This window comes from Lepisma saccharinum, chromosome 21, assembly GCF_977018435.1.
Source record: "Lepisma saccharinum chromosome 21, izLepSacc3.1, whole genome shotgun sequence".
NCBI classification, from domain to species: domain Eukaryota; kingdom Metazoa; phylum Arthropoda; class Insecta; order Zygentoma; family Lepismatidae; genus Lepisma; species Lepisma saccharinum.
This window is the reverse complement of record NC_139249.1, coordinates 64,820,090-64,845,277: the sequence shown is the minus strand read 5'-3', so window position 1 is coordinate 64,845,277 and position 25,188 is coordinate 64,820,090. Positions and strand designations below refer to the sequence as shown.

At 38.1% G+C, this 25,188-nt stretch overlaps 1 protein-coding gene across 1 annotated transcript in view; it reads left to right on the top strand.

Annotated features, from left to right (window-relative positions):
* Brr2 (U5 small nuclear ribonucleoprotein l(3)72Ab) overlaps nt 1-23,122 on the top strand; it is a 164,030-nt gene extending 140,908 nt beyond the window's left edge. The window contains exons 27-34 of the mRNA XM_083143160.1: nt 3,546-4,657; nt 9,630-9,854; nt 10,486-10,573; nt 12,963-13,228; nt 16,506-16,682; nt 17,744-17,986; nt 18,897-19,020; nt 22,775-23,122. Of these exons, the coding sequence (XP_082999286.1) occupies nt 3,546-4,657; nt 9,630-9,854; nt 10,486-10,573; nt 12,963-13,228; nt 16,506-16,682; nt 17,744-17,986; nt 18,897-19,020; nt 22,775-22,902 (2,363 nt within the window). The 3' untranslated portion in view covers nt 22,903-23,122. The remainder of the gene's footprint in view (nt 1-3,545; nt 4,658-9,629; nt 9,855-10,485; nt 10,574-12,962; nt 13,229-16,505; nt 16,683-17,743; nt 17,987-18,896; nt 19,021-22,774) is intronic.
* Nucleotides 23,123-25,188: the final 2,066 nt, after the last annotated feature.

The following is a 25,188-nucleotide window of genomic DNA, read 5'->3' as shown; positions in this document are numbered from 1 at the left end:
GCTTTGCAGACGCTAGACAAAACACTGGCGCCAGCTGCATCGTAAAAACAAGGAGCCGGCTGGAAGTTCGAGCAAAAGGTGGCGGAAGAGAAAAATCCCAGCATTTTAAAGATAACGCAACTGTCGAAGACTGAACTTTTAACTGCAGTGTAAAGAAGAAAGAAATGACCCTTGCTTTACGTTTTACCAAGCAACAGACAATAATATGGGCAATATTTCCTATGCAGACAACAGCATAAAAAAATTTAAAAAACCTGAATTCTGCAATTATCAACATTGCCGTGCACACCAGTGGCGGAGAATGAGCTGGGGAAAGGGAGTTGGGTCACTTTTTTTTACTTGTTCTATGGTTTCAAGAATATATCCAGAACTGGTTGCCCGCATCAGCAAGAAAATCGTGGCTGAGACAATCTGCATCGCACCCCCCCCCCCTTATGTTTGCTGACAGGAAAAGAGGGAGAAGTCAGTCAGCCAACGGAACACTTTTTTGGCAGATATTAACGACATCGACACAATGAGGAAAACGCATGAAGTGGGAAACGGGAGTTATGATGCACGTAAGATCGAAGTAAACTTTTGTGGAAACCTGGATGACAACGCATAAAGCGGGTTTACGATCTTTAGTTCACCTATGTGGTTTTGATTATCTCTAAAAGTTTCGCTTTTTTATGAAGTGTTGCAGGGAACAAAGAACCCGTTTTGAATGAAAGCAGTTACTGGAAGTTGTCGTCTACAAGGCCGAGAGTTGCTCACTCACGGGAAGCTGCTGAACTCTAGGTCAGAGCTGGATAGATGGGCCAGACTTCCAGGCGCCACGCATCTGTATTTTCGAACATTCCTGCAATCTTATCTCTCAAGGTGGTGTATTTATCGATGAAAGAGCTTGACCTGCCATACACATTGGCAAAGACTGCAAGTCCAGCAGTCATTTCAGGCTGCTCCCCCCCTCCTCCGCGAGTTTTCAGCAGCTCTTAGGACTAGGAAAAAAGTCAAGTCGGTTAAAATAACATCCAAGCACATTCGATCTTCTTTTCTCGCGTATCCAAGAGCAAGCCTGGCAAAACAAGCCTGGCGCGTTGGGTAGCGGCCGTCAGGTGCGGGGTAACATTGGTGCACTTGAGGGAGGGGAGGGCAGAGGTAAAGTGCTATTGGATATCACTCATGCATGGTGTGGTGGTGTCTATTTTTAGTTCAGACCCAATTGTGAGCGGTAGAGCACTCGTAAAGGGAATGAGTGGAGGAAAAAACAACGCATTTTTCGGCCGATTTCCTTCAATTTTTCAACTTTTTTTTCCAAATTTTTCACGGTTCCCGGGAAAAGGGTCGTTACTTCGAGAGGGTCGTTATACCCAGGGTCGTAGAATCGAGAGTTGACTGTATTGAAGCACAGAATGTTTTTAAGAAAGATACATGAGGGGTGCATGATAGAAAACAATACACCTAACAATTGATATTTTGTCAGGTAGTCGGACATCTTGTGCTAAGACTTTTTGGTGCCAGGTAATATTGGTGCCACACACTTAGGCACCAGGGCATTTTGGTGGAAGCCACATGTAACTTTGTGTACAGAAACAAATTAATGTTCTGAATTGATTGCTCTTTATAACATCCCTTACATACAAGCAATGTTGCATGGGAAAGTTATGGGCAACACCTCGTAAGTAGGGAATGATGTTTGCCCTATCATATGCAGCCACGAGTGTTTCAAGTTGAACACAACAGTCTTGTATTTCTTTCTCAGTGTTTCCGCTGATTAACTGTCCATAACAAGTTTCGTTGAGTGCTACTTCTCGATGCAGCACTTCTAGGAACCACCAAAAACAATAAAACAAAATACAATTACAATCTTAACAACAAAAGAAACACTTACTTTTTTCAGTAATTCCACGTATGTTTGTTGCTGTTTGCCATCTTGTCAATAGATGGCAGATGAGATGCCACATCAGCTTCAGCAGGCTCCTGAAATCTTCCCATAAGATGTTGACTGCTTTCTTGTGTTTCACTGGCAGTGGTCTTCATTTGACTGTGCAGTAATCTGGCGTTTAGTCCACAAACGACTGCTGAATGTGTGTGTTCATTTACAGATTTCACAACTTTGCCTTTCACAGTGTGGATACAGACCTTACACTGCTTTTTTCAGAGATCACTCACTGCAGTACACTTTACACTAAAATGCCCAGGCACCAAAATGTCCTAGACCCATTTTGTCAACATTGACCAGTGCTTTGCAACAGGTTACAGACACACCAAACCATGTGGTGGTGTGAAGTCTTGGGTTTTCTGATCTTGTAATCTATAAACTGTTTTATGGCAAAAATAGTTCATTCGGATACATGAAGTAGTGTCATCTTCCTTCTTGTCATACCTTATTCACATATTACAGAAGCAAACCATGTTGCAGTTGGAAGATTTCTTGAATGCATTCCAAAATATATTACATTATATATCGTATAAACATTTCCCAGTTAATACTGCATTTTATGAACATGTCAATACAGTATAAATAACAATTTATTGAACTCTGTGTGAAATTCAGTAGTGCAAGTTTTCATGTTGTAAATTTTTTCCATTAGAACTATTTCATAACAGCCTCCCAGAGTTTTGCATTAAAATATTCGTAATTGCACACGAGATAATCATTTAATCACAAAACGGATTACTTCCCACTATGTTATTGTGAAAATTATTTATTATGCAGACTTCTGGAGACATTTGGAATGTGGAAATATGTATATCAGCTGGTATCAAAGATTAAATTGCAACTGATACTTTCCCATAGCAGCTCAGACCTATTTTTCCATTTTATGTAATGTACTTCCTTCTCAGACATTTATTTCAAGGCCATAAGTACGATAATTGATATAGTTGTGGTTTTTCAGATAAAGATCTGAAGAAACGATTGTGTAATCTCCTGAAATGTATAAAACTATATTATTTACTCAAAAGAACAATGAATTTTGGAACTGAGATTAATAAAAAATATTACATACCTTTGAAACATTTAGTGAAGCCAGTGAATAGTAGTGTGTGCCATTGTTGAATTTCATACCGTTATTTCTTGAAGATACATAAAATCCAACAGATGACCACCTTCTCTGCAGAGACATTCCTGCAGTGTATGAAAGACATTGTGCATGATGCGATGTAACATTGGAACAGGAATCCTGGCAATTTCCTCTCGAATTCTTGCCTTAAATTCTTCTGTTGTAGCAGGTTGAGTACAGTAAACCTTGCTCTTAAGATGTCACCACGAGAAGATATCTCATGCTTTGACCGCAAAGGCACGCTGCTCACCAATCCACTGCTCTATGATTACTAGATGGCAACGTGTTGTGAGCAGCATTGTCACCAACCTCCCAGGAGTGCCAGGACATGATTCAAAATTTCCTGTTCTTTTGAGTCACCTTTTACAACTATAGTTATGAATCAAGGAAAATAATTCTGTTTTTGATTTCCATAATTTTTATTCACACCAAATTAGATAACCAAACTATAGATAGTTTGTAAACAGTCAGTATGATAATGTGTTGCTATTTATTTTCCAGGGAAAACCACCATAGCTGAGTTTGCTATCTTGAGGTTGTTGTCACAAAATCCTGACGGCCGATGTGTGTACCTTGTCTCTAGAGAACCTTTGGCAGAGCTGATTTTCTCAGAATGGCACCAGAAATTTGGTCTCATGCTGGGAAAGAAGGTGGTTCTCCTGACGGGGGAAACCGGCACGGATCTCAAGCTTCTAGCCAAGGGTCAGATTGTAATCACAACAGCCGAGAAGTGGGATGTTCTCTCAAGGCGGTGGAAGCAGAGGAAGAACGTGCAAAATATTCAGCTCTTCATTGTCGACGAACTTCAGCTTATTGGGGGCGAGGATGGTCCCGTGCTTGAAGTTGTATGCTCCAGAATGCGCTACATTTCCTCTCAAATAGAGCGTCAGATTAGAATAGTTGCACTGTCTGCATCCCTGGCCGATGCAAGAGATGTGGCACAGTGGCTTGGTTGCAACGCAAATGCCACTTTTAACTTCCATCCCAGCGTAAGACCCATTCCGTTGGAACTTCACGTGCAGGGCTTCAACATTACCCACAATGGATCCCGTCTCATCGCCATGGCCAAACCTGTCTACAACGCCATTCTGAAACACAGCCCTCAAAAGCCTGTAATTGTGTTTGTGCCGTCGCGTAAGCAAGCTCGTCTTACTGCCATTGATTTGTTGACTTTCACGGCAGCGGAGGGTCAGCCAAGTAGGTTCTTCCATGCCGAAGAGGAAGACATCAAGCCATTTTTGGACAGAATGACCGACGAGACTTTGAAAGAGACATTGTCCCAAGGGGTTGCTTACCTACACGAGGGTCTTAATTCTAGCGATCACCGATTGGTGGAGCAACTGTTTGATTCAGGAGCCGTGCAGGTTGCCGTTGTCACGTGCAGCTTGTGTTGGGGCATAAGCATTTCTGCCCATCTTGTAGTGATCATGGACACTCAGTTTTACAATGGTAAAATACATGCATACGAAGATTATCCAATCACCGACGTGCTTCAGATGGTTGGCAGAGCTAACAGACCTCTTGAAGATGATGATGCCAAGTGTGTTCTCATGTGTCAGAGCTCCAAGAAAGATTTCTTCAAGAAATTCCTCAATGAGTCCCTGCCAGTTGAGGTAAGTTCATTGCAGTTTGATGGATTTAAAGTAGCGTTCTTAACTGTATGCTCTTTGAAAACTTCTGGTTACATATTAAAGATAATTTTATCAATCTCAGCGTGTCTACGAGTTAAGAAAGTCTTGATAGTCAAGAAAAAGTTAATAAATTTTCAAGGAGGTCAAAAAGTCAAGAAATTATACTTGTGATCAAGAATTTTTGCTATCACAATTACTGATTGATTTAGTTTATTTTACTTGACTTTTCTGCCTCTTTGGCTGATTGTGAAGATAATGATGAATGGTGGTAAGAAAAGATAGATGAATGGACAATCACAAATATATAGGGATGACAAAACAAGCCCCACATAAGATTATACAGGCTTAGAGTCCAGATGCCAGGGCATCGCTATTTTAGCAAATGAAGTTCAGGATGCATTAATAAATAATGCAAGTCTAATTCTTTTGTTAAATACAACTTCAGTTTTTATCTTAACTGGCTTTTTGTTGGGCGAGGGTTCATTAAATAAATATTTATATTCTTAATTGCTAAATAGGGGTCATATAAATAAAGGTTATTAAAAATTAGGAATGGGACCGATTAATCGGTACTCTATCGGTATCGGCCGATATAGGCATATCGGTTTATTGGTAAAATTACCGATTATTTTACCGATCCGATATATCAATAAATATCTGATAATTTTGTGCAAAATTCTGCCATTTTGTTGTAATTTTAATGTAAAATGTCCATGCCCTACTTTCTAAAAAAGTAAATGTCTAAATATGCAATTTCTCTTGCACCGCATTCACCTTGAAACACACATTTATTAAGGAGGTCGATGAACCTTTCAGGTTCTTCAAGGACCATTTCTAATTTTATATCGGATCGGTTATCGGTATCGGTAAATTTCATATCGGTACTTTATCGGTATCGGCCAAAATTTCATATCGGCCCATCCCTATTAAAAATGAAAAAAGGTCAAGGAAAAGTCAAGAATTTTGGATTTGTTTTTTTAGTAGACACCCTACCCTGCATTCTGATATTTCTATTTTGTTATAAGTTCTATGAAAATAATAATATAATTCATGTATCCTAGTTTTGTAAAGTGAATGAATATACAGTTACTCTTTTTGGGTTAATCTTTTGCTGTCTTCTAGTTACATAATTAATTGAGCAGGTGAATGAGCCCTTAAGAATCCTCATGGATCGTTTGCAATATTATGTCAGATCAGTAGAATAATATCTGTTATGAATGTCAGTAACTTTATTTGTCATCAGTTTTGGCACTAATTGGCAGAAATTTCATGCTCGTCTGTCCCTACTATGCAAAGCCATATGTGTGAAAGATATATATTTTTTTTTTAAATACAAAAATTGACTAAATTTTGGGTACAGCTTTTATGTGTAGATTTTCTATTGCCATACAAAAAACTTGGTCTTGTTCTTTATTGTTATTATTGTTATTTTACTACTGCTTTATTATTTGTTAGGGATGGGAAATATTAATCAGTACCCTATCAATATCGGCTGATATAGGCATATAGATGTATCTGTTTATCGGCAAAATTACCTATAATTTTACCAATCCAATATATTTTAAATACCTCATAATTTAATGCAATGTTCGGCCACTTTTTTATATTTTTTTTATGGATATGAACATATTATCTCCATGTCCTACTTTTTTAAATATTAAATGTCTTAAATATCTTTTGCATGAAATCATCTGGTAATACACATCCATAAAGGTCAATGATCCATTCAGCATCTTCAGGTATCATTTCGAAATTGATAGCGAATGTAGAATATTCGTTATTGGTATCGATAAATTTTATATTACTACTTTATCGATATCAGCCAAAATTTCACATCGGTCTATCTCTGTTACTTGGAGGGTGCAGTGGTAACATTGCACATAGTGGTTTGTGTGCATAAAGTGGATTTAAAACACCAACTTAATCAATCAATCAAACTCTATTACTTGGGCCTTCTCAATAGTTTATTTAGAATGATGTTGGCCCCGTTTGGCGGGCCAGACAACTTCAATTCGGCTTGAAGATCTTGCACGTTTAGTGTTCGGCGGGCGGAAGTTGACGTCACGTCTTACAGAGTGAAAGCATCCGGCCATTCAGATGGCTTACAGCCATCTTGCAGTCGGAGGAAGTGAAGGAAAAGTTTACTCATTTTCGTCTGCACAAGATCTTGCAAGATGCCGGTGTCCGTGGAGATATATGCGATTTGGGATAATGTTATTGTGGAGAAGTTCATTGTTTTATATGAAGACCACCTTCACTGAATATCTCGTCTGCTTCAAAGAATGAAGAGAGTGACTTCGACACAAGATTTGAACAATACAATCTACTTCAATGAATGCTAAATATATATCCCTAATGAGACCCAACGTAGTAACATTGTTTTCTGTTCAGTACAAATATTTTGATTGAACTCGGAATATTATGAAGTTGAATATGAAAATGAACTAAAAATTGATTTTAATTACTTAAATACAATTAATCGTATGACTAAAGATGATGTACCATATTTAACCCCTTTCCGAGAATAGTAGCTACTTTTTTCATTCTTTCCTAAATATATTTATTTTCCGTAATTCTCCCCTTTGGAGCTTGTATGCTAGTTGTTGCATTGACTTGTTTCATCCACAGACCGCGTATGAATTTTTGTCGTCCGGCGATTCAGCGAAGATGATCTTAAGCCGGAAGTTGGTAGTCACGTGTTTCCTCTCAGATGCATCTTGCAGTTGTCTGGCTTGCCGAATGGGGCTATTGCCTTGTAATGAAAGGGTCTCAGGTTCAATCCCCAGTGGAGGCATATTGCAATTCCCACCTTAAACAGTAGGCCTAGTCTCGATTAGCCTATCTGAATATAGTGAAGTGTGACTCCATTTATAACTAGGGAATCTTAGAGTCACAAAGGATGTAACTAATTATGCAATGCGAGAGGTTTCATTTTATAATGTTAAATTGCCTTATTTGTTGTATAAGTTTGCATGTATGCGGGCTGTGTCAGAGAGGGATGGGGGGAATTTGCTGGAAGTTGTTTTGAGTTGGAGGGGAATGGGGGAAATTGGACTGTGGACTGAATGGAGCGGTGTTGGAAGTTGAGCCTGAGAATCCTGACTGCATGTTCATTGTTGGCATGTTACTGGGAAAAGATGACGGAGATGTAAAGTACACTGACTGCAGATATTTAGCGTGATTTAATGCTCGCTCTAATTCATTCTGCTCTTCCGTCCTTCGGGTCTGAATAAGGGATTCTTGTCTATCAAAATTTTGAAGATGGGCAATAAGATCCTCAGTTTTTGCAAATGTTTGATTGGATAAGCAAGCAATATATTTCGATCTCAATCCTGATATGACGTAAGACATAATCTGTGCCTCTGTGGCTTGGGGGAACTGTTGTGAAACCATCTGTTTCTTAGAAATAACATAAGCGTAAGGAGGTTCAGTCAGGGTTTGTTTACGTTCCAGAAGCATCTGTACAGGCTGGCTGGTTTGAGATGCGCTCTTGAAAAGATCAGTTATTTCTGTTTTGATCTGGTCATATGTCAAAGTGTTGAAGTTTTGTCTTTATGTCTTTGTAGAAAGCTAACGCAATGTCTGACAAAAATAGGGGTAGCATCTCTTTTTTTTTCTTTTCTTATCTTCAATCCAGTTCAATGTGGTAGCGATAGTCGTAAGTTTAGCAAAGAAGCTATCTACGTCACTAGGATTGTGACCACTGAAGGGGCTGGGATAAAGGGCTGATAGAATGTTGACCGACATTGTAGGGCCGGGCTTAATGTGTCTTACTTCAGGAGTACTAGTAAGAGGGGTTGGTTCTTCCGGGGGTGGTAAGTTCTTGTTGGAAGTAGGGATATCCGTCTTGTGCAGCTCTTGAACGAGTTACACAGGGAGGAAAATTCCAGGGGGGGGGGGGAGTTCAGTAAAAGCGGAAGCTAATTCTAGTAAGTTATCTAACGATTGGTCTAGGTCGTTATGTAAAGTGAGTTGTGAACTATTCGTGCACGCTGATTGCTTTCGTTTCAATTTCAAAGCACAAAAGGAGAGAAAGAAAAAAAATAAGGGGTTTCAATACAAAGAAAAACACTTGTGCCAAACAAACTTCAGACTATGTACTTGAGTTGCAGCATTTTATGATCACTATGAAGTGGTGTGAGGGGAGTTTATTAATTAAAAACAGTAAAAAGTTGTATAGAACGGGAAGTAAAATGTTGAGTATTATGTACGGGAGGGTACAACAGTTACACTAATTTCCACATTTCCATCATGAAGTGGTGGTCGAGGGACTAAAATTTATAAGCAAACTATGAAGTGTGGGTTATTATTTTAATCATTTTGACAGGGGGGGGGGGACGGGAGGATTAAAATTGTGGTAACTTAAGCGGTAATCGCATCTCCGCTAGGAAATGTTTGTTGGGGGGTTAAAATTTGTATGTAATTTGTACAAAATTATGATCTAGCCTAAAGCATCTCCACCATGAAGTGTGACTCAATTTATAACTAGGGAATCTTAGAGTCACAAGGGACGTAACTAATTATGCAATGGGAGAGGTTTCATTTTATAATGTTAAATTGCCTTATTTGTCAAGGAGAAGAAAGAAGAGGATGACAGCGCTGATTTCTCTCCACACTTACCTAGATCCGACGGAGATGATGTTAATCCATTTAGTGTCCTTGGTTTGAGGTGCAACGTACTGAGGTGAGTCGCACCTTAAGTTCTTACGCACCTCGAACTATTACGATCCCGCACTCGCTTATACCTTACGAATTCTTAATGCCAACTGAGAGCGAGTTTGAAATAGGAAATGAGGCCAGAATTACATACTCAGCGGTATGCAGATTTGTCAGTGAATATCGGATCATTGGTTAGAAGTGGAGAGATGGAAAAGCGTAACTTTTACATATTCGGCCCTGTGTCAATAGAGAACTTAAACACTGACAAATTTTCCTTTTTTATTATTACTTCCAGAGTCATCTTGACCATCGACTACATGACCACTTCAATGCAGAAATTGTAACCAAGACTATTGAGAACAAGCAAGATGCTGTTGATTATCTCACTTGGACATTCTTGTACCGCAGACTTACCCAGAATCCAAATTACTATAATCTTCAGGGGGTGTCTCATCGTCACTTGTCAGATCATCTTTCTGAGCTAGTCGAAAACACTTTGAATGATTTGGAACAGTCAAAGGTATGTGGTAACAAATTTTTGTACTTTTTTTTACACTAAAATAGTGTAGTTAAGTATTATATTTTCATTGTTGAAAGCATGCAGTGAATTTTAACAATTTTATCACACCACAATTCATTGCAGAAATAATATTCAGTTTAGGAATAGATGCAAAAATAACTTCTTCTTTTTTTGTTCATGTTATCGATGTTAGATTTTTAATGTGGATGTTATTTTTAGTATTTTATAAGTGTAGTAGAGCGTAAAAAGTTTTAATTGCATTAACTGTCCTTGGATGCTTTCGAGTCAGGTAATATGCCATTTTAAAATGTAAGTCACATGCCAGCAACATTCTTGTTAAAAACCACACTAAATAAATAAACAGGTTGGCTAAGACACTTTAAAAGTCTTGAAGATTTCGACTCCTATCTCAGAATCATCATCAGGGTTGGTTGAGAGACAGCAAGCTTGAGGTTCCGATGACGCTACTTGCTCTGTCTGCTGTATCATACTGTTTTGTGTGTTTTTTTTTAGTAAGGATTATTTCAGTAACTTCAATTTCAGACCAAAATTTAAATGTTATAAACTCTGTGATGTATGACACTCTTATGTATTTAAGACATATGTATAACTATTTTTATTTATATTTCAGTGTATTAGCATTGAAGATGAAATGGATTGCTTACCATTGAATCTAGGAATGATTGCAGCCTATTACTACATAAATTATACAACCATAGGTAAGATATGTGTATTATTTAACCAATATAGTGAATTAATTTTAAAATATTTGGTGTACTTACCTGCAACTATGTTACGAAAGAATTGAAATAGGTTTTGCCACACCTAGAATATGCTCAACCTAACCACGAATAAAGACACAAGGTTTTGAATGAAATGATAGAAAATGCTGTGAAATATTTTTCATATCACGATGATATGTATTACATGGGTGTGTTCTGAACACAAAACACTGTTTGAAATCAGGGTTGACCAAAAAGTTCCAGAATTTGGCTTCCAGATAATGTAATTACCAAAATCTGGCTAATAATTTTCTGGAATTCGAAAAGTGGGAATTTTCCAGAATTCGGAAATACAGTATTAAGAAATCTGTAAATTGTATTTTATTTTATTGGTGAAAAATGGAGAAACTACTGGCCTCGGTAATGTGCTACCAAAGATCTTTAGAATTGTCATTTTGTGCAAATTTATCAGAGTATCTAACCTACATCACGTGAAAATTCCCAAACCCAAAAATCAAGAAACGCACTCTCCTCTACAGAGTTAAACTTGCCAATTGGCTGTCTGCATCAGATTAATGAATTACCTTTGCTTTTGTAAATGTAATTTACATTTACAATTGACAAACATCATAGGAGCATCTTTAAGAAACTTGAAAGTGCCTTCCTTTCATAGAATAATAAAGCTGTTGTGTTTTTTAAAAGATGTTAAATTATTTTGATATCTGTAGAAAGTAGTTTACCCAATTTCAAATATTAAGGTAACATATGATAATAATCTAGCATTTGAATCCGATTTCATTATACATTGTGTATATATTTGTATTTTCTGCAGATTATAAATAGCCAAATTGAGATAAATAATTATTATTTTATTGGCATTTCACTCCACAAAATATATTATTTGTATACATGTGATAGGTCACTATACTATTGATTATTACTGTCTGTTATTTGACTCCCATTTGCAGACACACAGATTGACCACAATATGAGATATCACTATGCAAGCATTTTGTACTTACTTCAGTACACTAAATTTCACAGATTATGTCTCTTGTATCTGTCCATTCCTACTTGATATCGATTGCGCTTGTGAACAGCATGCCAGATCAATCAACGTGACTTGTTGCTGTAAAATGGCATTTACAGTAGTAGGTAATATTCCGAAATAATGATGGTTCAGATCAAGGAAGTTGAAAACTCACTTTATGCTCCTGACTAAGGTGTGAATTATCTTGCAAAAGAAGTTTTTCGTTATCTGTACATCATTACCAAGGATGATTTTATTCCCCTTCAACAGAATTCGCAATTGTAATCGAAGGATTCAATTAGGTTTTGCAAATTTCAATTACAACCAATGAAAACATTGCGATACATGTGAGAATTCTTAGTCTATAGTTAATTTTGCTGAAAGGCAATTACATACTGAAATGTTCATTTATGGGGGAGATTTAAATGAAAATTTTTAGTTCCATAAAAGTTATAGAACAGACTGTATGCAGATGATTGATTGATTGATTTGGTGTTTTAAGTCCCCTTTATGCACAGTAAGGCTAATCGGGACTGGACCTACAGTTTAAAGTGGGATCCGAACCACTTGTGCCTCCACTAGGTATCGAACCCGGGACCGCTTGATTACAAGGCGATGACGCCATCAGGGAGAGCCTGTATATGGCTGAAATTTACATGAGATATAAACTTATTTACAAAATGACCTCAAGGCTGCAACAGCAATCTGGTGAGCTTCAAAACACAAATTTGTAATTTTAAACATTACACCTCTTCACACACACTTGCACCAAAGAAAAGTAATGGTTTCTTGCCCGTTGGAAGCTTAGAATCAAGAGAAATTGTTTGACAAATGAAACTGCATTTGGCTATGCATGCTTACCATATCAGCAAGTTTACGAATGGAGAAGGAATTTCAACAATGTTGTTAGGCACATTGGTGTAAAGAACTTCTTAGTGCCTTGTAAGTAACAGGATGTACATTCCAAAGATTATTATTCTTGAGGTACACAGGCACTAACTTCAAAATATATGAAGAACAGCAATAAGTCTGTGCTAAAATGCAGCAAACTGCAACCACACATGCAGAAATATACTAGATAAGAAATGAGAAGAATGTAAGACTCTCCCTCATAGGAGTTTACACAAAAAAAGGTAGAAAGCACTTTTTCCTATTATTTTTTGTTACAATGGTGCAAAATAAAGTGCAAAGTAAAATAATATGTTTTATATTACACCAAATAGAGTTTTGAGATATTGGAAACATTATTTTTGATCCATAATCACATAAATTGGCATGGTAAAATACCACATTTGAACATAAACAACTTTCTTAGTGGTTTTTAGTTAAGTTACATATTTTACTTTGTTCCCACAGAATTGTTCAGTTTATCGTTGAACAACAAGACCAAGATCCGTGGACTCCTGGAAATCATTTCCTCTGCTGCCGAGTATGAAGATGTTCCTGTGAGGCACAAGGAAGACACGGTGCTGCGTAGCTTGGCCCAAAGGCTGCCTAACAAGCTTAGCAATCCGAAGTTCAATGACCCCCACGTGAAGACCAACCTCCTTCTACAGGCGCATTTATCTCGGTTGCAACTTGGTGCAGAGCTGCAACAAGACACGGAAGTAATTCTGAGCAAGGTAATGAATTATGTGTTAGTTTGTCACCAGTTGAAATGCATAATGTTGGTTGTGTGTACATCATTAATTAATTGATAACAGTACAATTTTATTTTAAAAGTGGAGTTCCTTCTTCTGGTGACGTTTCATTCCAGTTTCCCAGAACTTTCGTAGGCTAATGCTGCCAAGACAGTCACTGTACACAGCCTGAGAAATTTCTTGAAAATTGGATGAAACATTGCCAGGTGAAAGCCACCTTCACCATACAGTATATTTATTGTATTAACTCAAATTAAGTTTTTGCTTTTAAATCACTTTTTTTTTATTATTATTTTAAGTAGGGTTCTGGAAACAATCAGAAAAAAATTACATATTAGGATTTAGTTTTTGAAGTACATATCTTAATGTGGTGCCAAACAGGTGGAGAAATTCTATTATTATACCATGATGCAGAACCATTGAAATAGTGTTTTGAGTACCATAGAATTTGATCACAACTTTACATTAACTTTATGAATTTCTGTAATATCACAAAATATAGCACAGTGGAACCTGGGTTTTATATATTTCAGGGGATGATGATGATGATGAAAAAAAAGTAAGTAAGTTGTGCGAAAATGCAAAATGTTAGAAAATTGTATAACAAACTCATTTTGTAAAAAAGGCGTGTGCAACTTACTCACGTTGTTACAATGTACAACAGTATGCTCTATTGGAACCATGAGGATTGAATATATAGGGTTATTATAAATGATGGACCCATTTTCAAAACGTCATAGGTAGGGAAGTACAGATCCAAATTGAACAAGCTATATACCAATGGAAAGAGGAAGGTTCAAAGTTTCTGGCGGGCTGCGGCCGGCGGGCTGTGGTGGTTGAGAAGCGGCCGGTAGAGTTCACAAGAGGACCATCTCTGTCAGTTGTGAGCGAGATGGCGACCTTGGAGCACAAGGTTTCCTGCGTGCTTGAGTTCGCGAAAAGTGAGTCGCAAATTGCAGTGCAGCGGGCATTCCGTACCAAATTCGGTAGCAAACCACCAACTAGGAAAAGCATTAGCCGTTGGTTTCAGCAAATTTCAAGCGACTGGAAGTGTGTGCAAAGGAAAAAGCACAGGCCGACCACGTGTGTCAGAGGACGATGTCCAACGGATTGAAGAAAGTTTTGTGCGAAGTCCCAAAAAGTCTACCAACAGAGCTAGTCGAGAGCTTGGAATACCCCAACCAACGGTATGGAAAGTTCTGAGAAGACGTTTGCTGTACAAGCCCTACCGATTACAAATGGTACAGGCTCTCACACCCAATGACAAAGAGAAGCATATCGCATTTTGTGATTATCTGCTAGCAAAGATGGAGGATGACGCATTTCTACAGCATGTAATTTTTAGCGATGAAGCCACGTTCCACCTCAGTGGAAAAGTCAACAGACACAATGTTCGCATATGGGGTTTGGAAAATCCACATGCAGCCGTGCAACATGAAAGAGTCTCACCGAAGATCAACGTGTTCTGTGCCATATCCAGTGCAAAGGTTTATGGACCATTTTTGTTTGCGGAAAGAACTGTAACGGGAATCACGTACCTGGACATGTTGGAACAATGGTTGTTCCCTCAAGTTATGGAAGATTCCCAGGACTTCATCTTCCAACAGGATGGGGCTCCGCCCCATTGGCATCGATCTGTACAAGACTTTTTGAATGACCCTTCCTCAGCGCTGGATAGGTCGCAGGGGAATTGAGGACCTGGCTCTGCACTTCTGGCCACCCAGATCTCCGGATCTCACACCCTGCGACTATTTCTTATGGGGTTATGTGAAGGAAGCTGTTTACGTCCCGCCTCTACCAACAACTCTGAACGATCTGCGTAACCAGATCACTGCTGCCGTGCACTCGGTAACAGCAGGTATGCTTACGCTTGTGTGGAACGAGTTTGGCTACCGCGTCGATGTTTGCCGTGCAGCCAATGGTGGCCACATTGAACATTTATAACAGTTACAAACATTGTGGTAACAAACTTTGAACCTTCCTCTTTCCATTGGTATATAGCTTGTTCACTTTGGATTTGTACCTCAATAAATATGATGTTTTGAAAATGGGTCCATCATTTATAATAACCCTGTATATATATGCATTATAATTAGGACTGAGCTGATACCACTTTGTACTGATACGGATGCCGATACTTGTAAAATTCAAGTTTAAAATAAGTTACAAAGTCATACTAACTCGTCTATGTGGGTCACACTGCATTCCTTTCATGACATTAAATAACTCCCAAATTATTATCATGTAGCATTAAAACACTTTAAAATCTCTCGTGAGATTATTTTTTTATGTGCACTTGTCTGTAGACCCAAAGGATGCAAAAAAGAGGTATTTTGGATGTTGCAAGACTTTGTAATCAGTGGATTGTGTCTCTTCTTCAATTTCATGTAAACACTATTAATTCTTCTCACTTGGTTTAACCTGGAGAGGGAGAAAGGCGACATAAAAATATATACAAATACAGTTATTAAAATAACGCTCATCTGGTGGGCTCTGGTTATGCTATGCTGTCCATCCTTCTCTGTATTTTGCAATATCAACAATCACATAAGAGACTTACCCAGAAGGGAAGAGTAGAAGAAGAAATTGCTTCCACAACCCTCCTTGCTTGCTTGAATGTAGATAAAACAAAAATCAATTGTGATCTTAACCCATCCTTCCCAAGAACTCTGCAATCACCTGGCCTGGAAACAGCCCAGCATGATAGTAATGCTTTTTTTAAAGATGTCCGTCTTTCTTACCCCACGAATTTGCAAGCAGGAATTTGAAAGGAATGATTTATTGTATTTCCACACAGACTTGACCAGGTAGTTTACATGCCTTCGAGAAGATGGTCCCAGCTTTCAGCTTTCTATACCTTTGATCTTGTTAGGCATCTGCTTACCAGGAGGGTTTGGGTTTGTCCAGCTTTCCTTGGAAAAGCTACATGCGGAACTTCTTGTGGTGGCCATCAAACCTGTCACAAGGAAGAGTAAACGAACTTTTTAAAAAGACAAATTTTGCTCGTGGCCGCAGGTCCAGCATCTCAAAAACGATAGTATCGGTGAAAGAATTTCAACCGATACCGATAAATCAGTATCGGGTCAGCCCTAATGAAAATGTAAATCCCAGGAACGTAAGCTCAGAGTTCCACTCTATATAATCGTACTGATAGAAGTATTTAATAGAACATTTGGTAAGCTTTGTAAAGGGTATAGTATAGTTGATTTCAGTATTCAGATGCTGTGCATTAGTGAAACTCTTTGAATCCTCTTTCCAGGCAATAAGATTGATCCAGGCATGTGTGGATGTGCTCAGCTCAAATGGTTGGCTCTCCCCTGCAGTGGCTGCCATGGAACTGGCTCAGATGATGACGCAAGCCATGTGGAGCAAGGATTCCTACTTGAAGCAGCTCCCACACTTCACTCCAGAAATCGTCAAGCGTTGCACAGAAAAGGTATGATGACTTTTGTGTGTGTAAATATCCAAAAATTAGTTTCAAGAATGTTGAATTTCGGACAAAAATTTCCCTCTAGCTTCTTAGGTGTTCATTTTGATTGGAATACCACATCGAACAAGATAAAAGTAACAATTTGTAAATAGAAAATGAAGAATATTTAGACTCGGCAAAAGTGTCACGTGGGATTTTTTGCAGACTCCATAAGATATGTGGAGTGCAGAAAAGTATCAGCTAATATCATTAATTAAATTCCAGGAAATTCCACTGGTATAAATGGATACCAATACATTGGTAATAGTATTAGTTCAGCCTTATTAACATATTGACACAGGGTGGCTACTCACTGGGAATTCCTTGAATTCTGGGTATTATGCGTGAATTATTGGCTCCGGAAATTTGCGTGAATTCTACGTGAATTTTTCTCCGTAGAAGTGAAAAATTGCAACTTTCATTAATCCAAAATAAAAGATAGTGGCGTGGAAAATAAAACAGAAATATCTCAATCTGTTTACTTTGCTAGCATCCTTTGCACTATCTGTCTGACAGAAGGAAGACTGTTGAAAGATAAGATATCCTGAAGTTGATTAGGCAAATTTTAGTTTGAGGTTCTTTTAAAATTAAAATTTTTCGTACATTAGTATATCCCGTAACATTTGAGACTTGTGTTTGTAGATGTAATTCGAGTTTGAGTATGTGAAATGGCAATATCCATCCCATTTAATTGAATTAGAATTTTTGGATAAACTGGAATTGCACAGACCCTTTATATTGTTTATATATTGGTTGGGGGAGGGGGAGTGAGAGGTGGTAATACGTAAGGCTGAAATAGAGAACACATCTGCTTGTACCCTTGAATTTTATGAAGGTCCTAGAGTGACCACCCTGTGACAGCGTGGAGTATTTTTTGAGCCAGAATTAAATTATTCTGATCCAATTTAATTTTTCAAGTAGTCTCCATACTTGGTTGCCAATAATTATAATTTCTAATAATCCAAATCATAAGCATCTAATAAGTTGTTTGAATGTTTACATGTATAATATTGTTTTCCTACTTCCAGCGTGTGGAGACGGTGTTTGACATAATGGAGCTGGAGGATGAGGATCGCTCTAAGCTGCTTCAGTTGACCGATGGTCAGATGCAGGACGTGGCTAGATTTTGCAATCGCTACCCCAACATTGAACTCAGCTACGAGGTTCAAGAAAGGGATCGCATCCACAGCGGCTCTACCGTTAACGTCGCGGTTCAGCTGGAGAGGGAGGATGAGATTACGGGCCCTGTCATAGCTCCCTTCTTCCCACAGGTAGGTTCACGCAGAACGCACTTAGTTCGTCACCTTCCTTCGGGAAGAGAGCGCTTCCTCAAGGTGGCTGGATAGAAGCTTTACACTTAAATTGGCTTCTCCATATTGCAGACGTTAATACTGGTGCCTTGTCATTAAGGGGCCCCAGATTCGAGTCACAAAAGGTTGTGCCAGTAGATTGGATCCTATGAACACCATGTCCAGTCCTGAATTAGCCAACAAAGTTGAATTCAAACCAAGTTTACCAAAAATATAATATGAACTTCCAGCATAAATTTATTTTATTTTGGAATTTGTAATAAACTCAAACTGTTATATACCTCTTAATTAGGGATGGGACAGATTAATCGGTACTCTGTAAGCATATTGGTAAAATTTCCAATAATTTTACCAATCCGATATATTGATAAATATCTTTTAATTTAGTACAATATTCTGCCATTTTGTTATACTGTGGATATAAATATGCAGTCCTCATACCCTACTTTTCTTAAATAAACCTCTAAATATGTAGCTTCTTTTGCATTGCAGTTATCTGCAAACACAAATTAATAAGGAGGTGAATGAACCATTTAGATTCTTCAAGGATCATTTGGATTTTTATATCGGATTGGTAGAATATTGGTTATCGGTACCAGTAAATTTTATATCGGTATCGGCCCATCCCTACTGTTATTACATACAGCATGTTCAAGAGAAATTCTCAGAAAATACTGAAAATATATAGAGCTGAATGATATTTGCAGCATCTTTCCAATAACTGCAGAGTTTCAAAACGGATTTGAAGGCGCTTTATGCTTTAAGAGGTACACAATAGTTTGGATGTAATATTTATTTATTTATTTATTTTGGAGTGCAATAGTATGCAATGTGTTATTTGTTATGGAGTAAAGCAATATTTCTTTTGCAGAAACGTGAAGAGGGCTGGTGGGTTGTTATTGGAGATCCCAAAGGAAATTCATTGCTCTCTATTAAGAGGCTGACCCTGCAGCAGAAGGCTAAAGTGAAGCTTGACTTTGTTGCTCCAAGTCCAGGTACGATTGATTGATTTGCTTTATTGTACTTTATATTTTGTACCACATTTGGCTAATTTACAAAGATGGGGATGAGTGATGAAATTGATGAATGGACACTGTGGCGAATACTACTTATTTCATTAGTTACGCTTCAATTTTCCAAATACTGTTGCTACCTAATAGCAAAATTCTCAAAGAAGGCAATATTGAAGCGTACGATGATATAGATGCTGCTACCGTAGTATCGTTAATTCGCCCGGCCCAGTTTGGCACCCCGAACTTCGTGGATCGATTTGTTTTGTTTTTTTTTTATTTTCTCCAGGACACAAACAACTTAAATCGCCGAGTGCATGCAATCTGGGTTAACGCTATCTTCTTGAGAAATTGGGGAATCGTCTAGTTCCCCCTCCCAAGAAAATTACGTACGCCCCTAAACAACCCAGATAATTTATCTCTAATCCACTAGATAAAGCTACGTCCACTCCCTTTTTTGTCAAAGGAATATCCACTTAGTCTATTCTTGGATTGATCACAAATTATACTCTATTCAAACAAACTTTTATTCATAAACAGTTTAGTTTTCGTAAAAAGGGTAACAGTAAGTTGATCAGTACAATAGATTCAATATTTTAAATTATGCGGAACGTAATAACTCAATGAATCCCATTTAAATAACTTACAATAAGTAACAATGATCTCTCCCCAAAATTTAGTTTATATATACACGCATTATATCCCTTCCCAATTCTTCATCAAACATTAAAACAAATAAATATAAATAGTTACACCCGTTTTGAAATATGTGCCAACAATTATGGAAAGAGTATTTGAGATGGTGCCGAAACAAGTTACTGATCAGGTTATCTTAAAAAAAAAAAGGTAGATGCAATATTCCAGTCGGTTATGGAGTGGAGGGACACAAAAAATAAATAATTTAATCTACTTGATTTCTTTTGTAATAACTAATTCAACACAAGTGACTCAACAATTTAGAAGGATTAATCTGTTGCTACACAAGTCGTGTACGCGAGTTACGAGAATGAATTTGACAAAAGCCCCATATTGACCTTCCTCCTTCCCCGTTACGTAATATGGCAAAAGTCCTGATGACTAGGACGATATGGCAGCTCAAACGTATACGTTAGCTAATATGCCATGCCAAATACGCAACGAAGGAAGGGTAAAAAGGTCGGGCACCTGTTTCACGAACTACTAAATGTACCTGTCGTCTCTCCGCTCCGGCTGGCGTAAATCCTGGTCTGTGGTGGGTATCGCGTGTAAGAGATCTGTATCGTGACTGTTCGTTCTCTCAGCTCCCACCGCTGGTCAAACGACAAGTCTGTATTACGCATGCGCGAATGACGAGCCGAGGCAGCAAACGGCCTCTCTCGAGAAGCTGCGTAACTTGCTACATTACGTAACGATCCATGACTTGTTTCGGCGCGTGACATATCTCACTCTCGTATATTAAGAGAAGAGAGTGACTGTGGCGGGATGATGTTTATATATGTATATCAACCGTCACAACACTCACAAACATCCATTCCCAAGCTGGGATTCAAACCTGGGATCCCTGGCATCGTAGCGCTATGTGCTAACCACTCCGCCACGGGGGCCGGTAAGTTCAGGTAGGAGACCAGTAACTATATTTTAATGTTGAATTGTGCACTGATTCAAGATATAAGAAATGTGTGTGTTAAATCTGAAATAGTATGGAATAGCTTATTACCATAGTGAAAATTGTAGCTTCACCTAGAATCAACACCAGATCCTGATATTCTATTCGAGCAGTATATTTTTGAACAGAAGTGTGCATTTTCTGTTTATCATCTTAATTGCAAAGTTCAACAATGCCAAGTTTTGTGATTTCACCATTCAGTCATGTTGAACTAGCTGTATGGAAAACCTTATGGTACGCAGAGCATATATTAATAGCTTATGAAAATTGATCAGTGTATTTAAATCAGGGAACGAATATGTTTATTTGGCATTCTGTGCATTATGTAGAAATTATTGAATTCCCCTTCCACAGAACTTTTCCATTTACAATTCAGTCAACTCTTGCACTTTTCTGACATATCGTTAGTGTTTTCCAAATTTCAAAGAACGTGATAGTCTGGTTAGATTCAAGCTCCTGTTGGATTATTCCCTAGTTACCCTACCATATACTTAACAAGATCTTTCCGAGATGCAATCCTCCTCTAGAAGTTTCTCCAAATAAACATCGTATCATGCCGATGGCAGTCCACGAGAGGACCTACTTTTTAGCATCTGTTACTAATCATTCCAAGAAAAGTTAATTTCTATGACATGCAAGCAAATACAAGTGGTCATTCTGACTGATTTCTTGCAAACTGGTGATGTGTTGTGCCCACTGGTTGAACATTATGATATACCTAAATTCACACATCCGTCTTTCTACCATTCTGGGGAGAGACAAACTTCCTGAAAATCATTGTTTTTTTTTTTCTATCATGGATAATTGATATGGTTTGGTTAACCCCTGTTCAAAAAACCTCTGCTGACAATCCAGAATGTGGTTAATCTCTACAGCTTCTGTCTCCTGCATGAAATTTCTGGAGCCAGTGGCAACATGTTCTTTCCTCTGCAGCATCCTGACCATGCATCTCACAAATAATACAGCCTTTGCATTTGTCTTTATCAGATACAAAACTCAAATTATGTGTATAATTGTCATTGATTGTGTGACTTGTTTACAAATAAGATCCATCTGCATGCAGTCTTGTTGTATAGCCTGCACCTTGCTACATCATGTTATTGAGAAGTGCCTTCTGTTATTGTACTTGTTACTTAAATATCTTTGTTGGAGCTTTATGAATAGTGGATAAAACAAGCACGCACATGTTCATTTCTTCTTCACCTTCTTTTTCCTTCTATCTCTTTTTTCTTCCTCTTCTTTTTCCTTCTTTCTATTTTCTTCTTCCTCTTCTTTTCCTTCTCTTTTCTTATTCCTCTTTGTCTTTCTTCTTTATCTTCCCCTTTCTCTTTCTTTCTCCTTTCTGATAATATGTTTAAGGTTTAAACTCTTTCATTGAATGTTTTTATTTTCTCTTTAAGTGTGAAATACAGTAAAGTGGACCCTCATTTTATGTTCCTCAATTTTAAATTTTCCTGCATTGTTGATTTAAACAAAAGGAGCCAATAAAGCAACCTGTTAGAAAACTTTCCGAGCTTTAACATTTTCCTACATTTCAAGTTTTTACACCGTGGTCCTCTGAAAAACACAAAATCAAAATTCCACTGTAGGTACTGTAAAGAAACAATCAAAGGAGCTTAATATTGGTTTTGTAGAAGAAAAGTCATATGCCCTAACTCCACCATTAAATGTAGTAAATAAAAAAATATGTAGACAGATAAATGTGTGTTATTTGTCTCTGTCTACATCACTTTTGAAGCTCGTGGGTTAATCATGAGGATAAATGAATTAATCATGAGACGAGCACAATTATACTTTCATATGTTAACCAGGATTTAAATTTGAGACCTCTAGCTTCATGACATGTTACACCACCACGGAAATTAGCAAATACACATCTGTTTATACAGTCCAACCCCAATTCCTCGATGTTACATTTTCCCTCATTTAAAGTTTTGTCAGCTTGGTTCCCAGAAAAATGTAAAATGAATGTTCTACTGTACTCATTGTGTAAGGTTGCGATGTCAGTCAATTCAGACTTGGCATCATATTTTAGAAGAGAAAAGACTAATTGTAGAGTTTACCATTGCTAAAATGTGCAATTGTTTCCCATAGGTCATCATGCTTACACCCTATACTTCATGAGTGATGCATACCTGGGCTGCGATCAGGAGTACAAATTCTCCATTGATGTCGGCGACTTTGAATCCGGAGACAGTGATAGTGACAGCATGAGTGACTAAGTTAGCAGACCATCCAGTTTGCATTTGACTGTGTGAGAGCAACATGTGTTGATGAATACACATTAATTTACACTTAATTTTCATTCATAGGTCTCTTGTTAAATATGTAAATGCAACTGCATTCCAGCATGTGTGATTGTGTTTTATGTTATGATGTTACCAATAACATGGTAATCACATTGTAAATAGAGAAAAAATAATAAAGATGCAGAGACTTGTATTGTGGTGTTTATTAATCAACATTGCAAATTATTCTTCACTTAATTTTACTCTTCTTGCAGGATATTATTTACACGGGGGATGGGATACATTAATCTGGACTCTACCAGTACAAGCTGATATGGGCATGTACGCGGGTCACTATTTAATATTTTGAGCCTAACAATGAAAAAACAGAAATTTGGCATTGAAAACTGCTTTATTGTTTTTCGAAGTATTCTCCTTTATGGTCAATACACTTTTGCATTCGTTCGAACCATTTGTCAAAGCAGTTTTTCCAATCTTCTTGAGACACCTCCATAATATGGTTTTTGAATGCATCAACGGCATCTTCCGCCGACGAAAATCATTGTCCACGCAATTTATTCTTGACATTCAGGAACAAGAAGAAGTCATTGGGTGCCAAATCAGGACTGTACGGCAGATGACCCATCAATTCGATTTTTTGACTGTTCATAAAGTTGGTTGTTAGACGAGATGTGTGACAGCTGGCATTGTCTTGATGAAGAATGATTCGACGGCGTTTGTTTGTTTTCCGTATTTGACCGAAGACCTCTGGCAAACAAATTGTTGTGTACCATTCAGAGTTGACCGTTCTACGTTCCTCTAAAGGCACAGTTGCCACATGACCAGTTTTCCCGAAAAAACAGGCGACCGTTTGTTTGTATGTGCTTCGAGCGCGAACAACTTTTGTTGGATTGGGTTCATCTTGAAACACCCATACAGTGGACTGCTGTTTACGTTCCGGCTCCTATGCATATATCCATGATTCGTCACCTGTTACAATCTTATATACGTCTTTTGAAGCACCACGATTGTATTTATTGAGCATTTGTTTGCACCAATTGACGCTAGCGTCTTTTTGAGTTTTTGTCAAATTGTGTGGGATCCAACGAGAACATACCTTTCTCACAGCTAAATGATCATGTAATATTTTATATATGCTGGTGGAACTAATGCCTATGGTTGCCTCAATCTCACAGTATGTCACATGACGATCTTGCAGTATTAGGTTTTGCACAGCATCAATGTTTTCTTGAACAACAACTGATTTTGGACGACCTTCGCGAATCTCGTCGGTGAGCAAATGGCGGCCACGATTGAATTCGTTATACCAGCGTTTTACAGTGGCAAAGGATGGGGCTTCATCGCCAAATGTGGAAGTAAGTTGATCGATGCACTCTTGTCTTAATAATCCACGTCGAAAATCGTAAAAAATCATCGCACGAAAATGTTGACGAGTTAATTCCATTTTATTGTAGTCGCGCAATCTCCAAGGCAACATAAACAAGCCAAATGAAGCTATTGACAAAACATTTGAAGTACGTTATGGTCAATAATGCAAACATCAAACCGTGCAAACATCAAATCGCGCCTAACTTCAATCAGTGTTGCCCAGGCTCAAAATATAAATAGTGGCCCTCGTATATGTTCAAAATATTGGAAACACCTTACCGACCTTGCTTAATACAGCATTGCACCACCTTTATCTCGTCATTAAGCCATGTTTTGTCGCAGTGTAGCACTCCGTTTTGCCAGTGATTTCTGCACGGGACTCGCTGCTCTAAAACAGACCACAGTTGTTTGATAATGTTCAGGTCTGGAAACTGGGCGATCCAGAGGAGGTGTTGGAAGTTCATCCGCATGTTCGTCAAACCACGTGTAAATTGGCACATTGTCGTCTTAGACTATGGTAGGCATCCTTGTTTGGGAACAACATCTGTACCTTAGGATGCACTTGGTCTGGTCACCTAAAATGTTGACATTATCCTTGGCCGTACATCGCCAGTTGAGAGTTATAATAGGACCAACAGAATACCATGAAATTGAATCCCACACAATCACAGAGCCACCTCCATGTTTAACGGTAGGATGGAGGCAGTCTGCTGCATAAGCTTTTTTGGGTGTCTGCCACATAAACCTGACCTGTTGTAGGAAACAATGTTAAGGATGACTCATCTAACCAAATTACTCTTCCAATCATTGTTGGTCCATGTTGCATTGTCCCGACACCATTTGCATGGTTTGTTCTTGGTGGTGATCAGAGGTTTGCCAATTGCCTCCTGG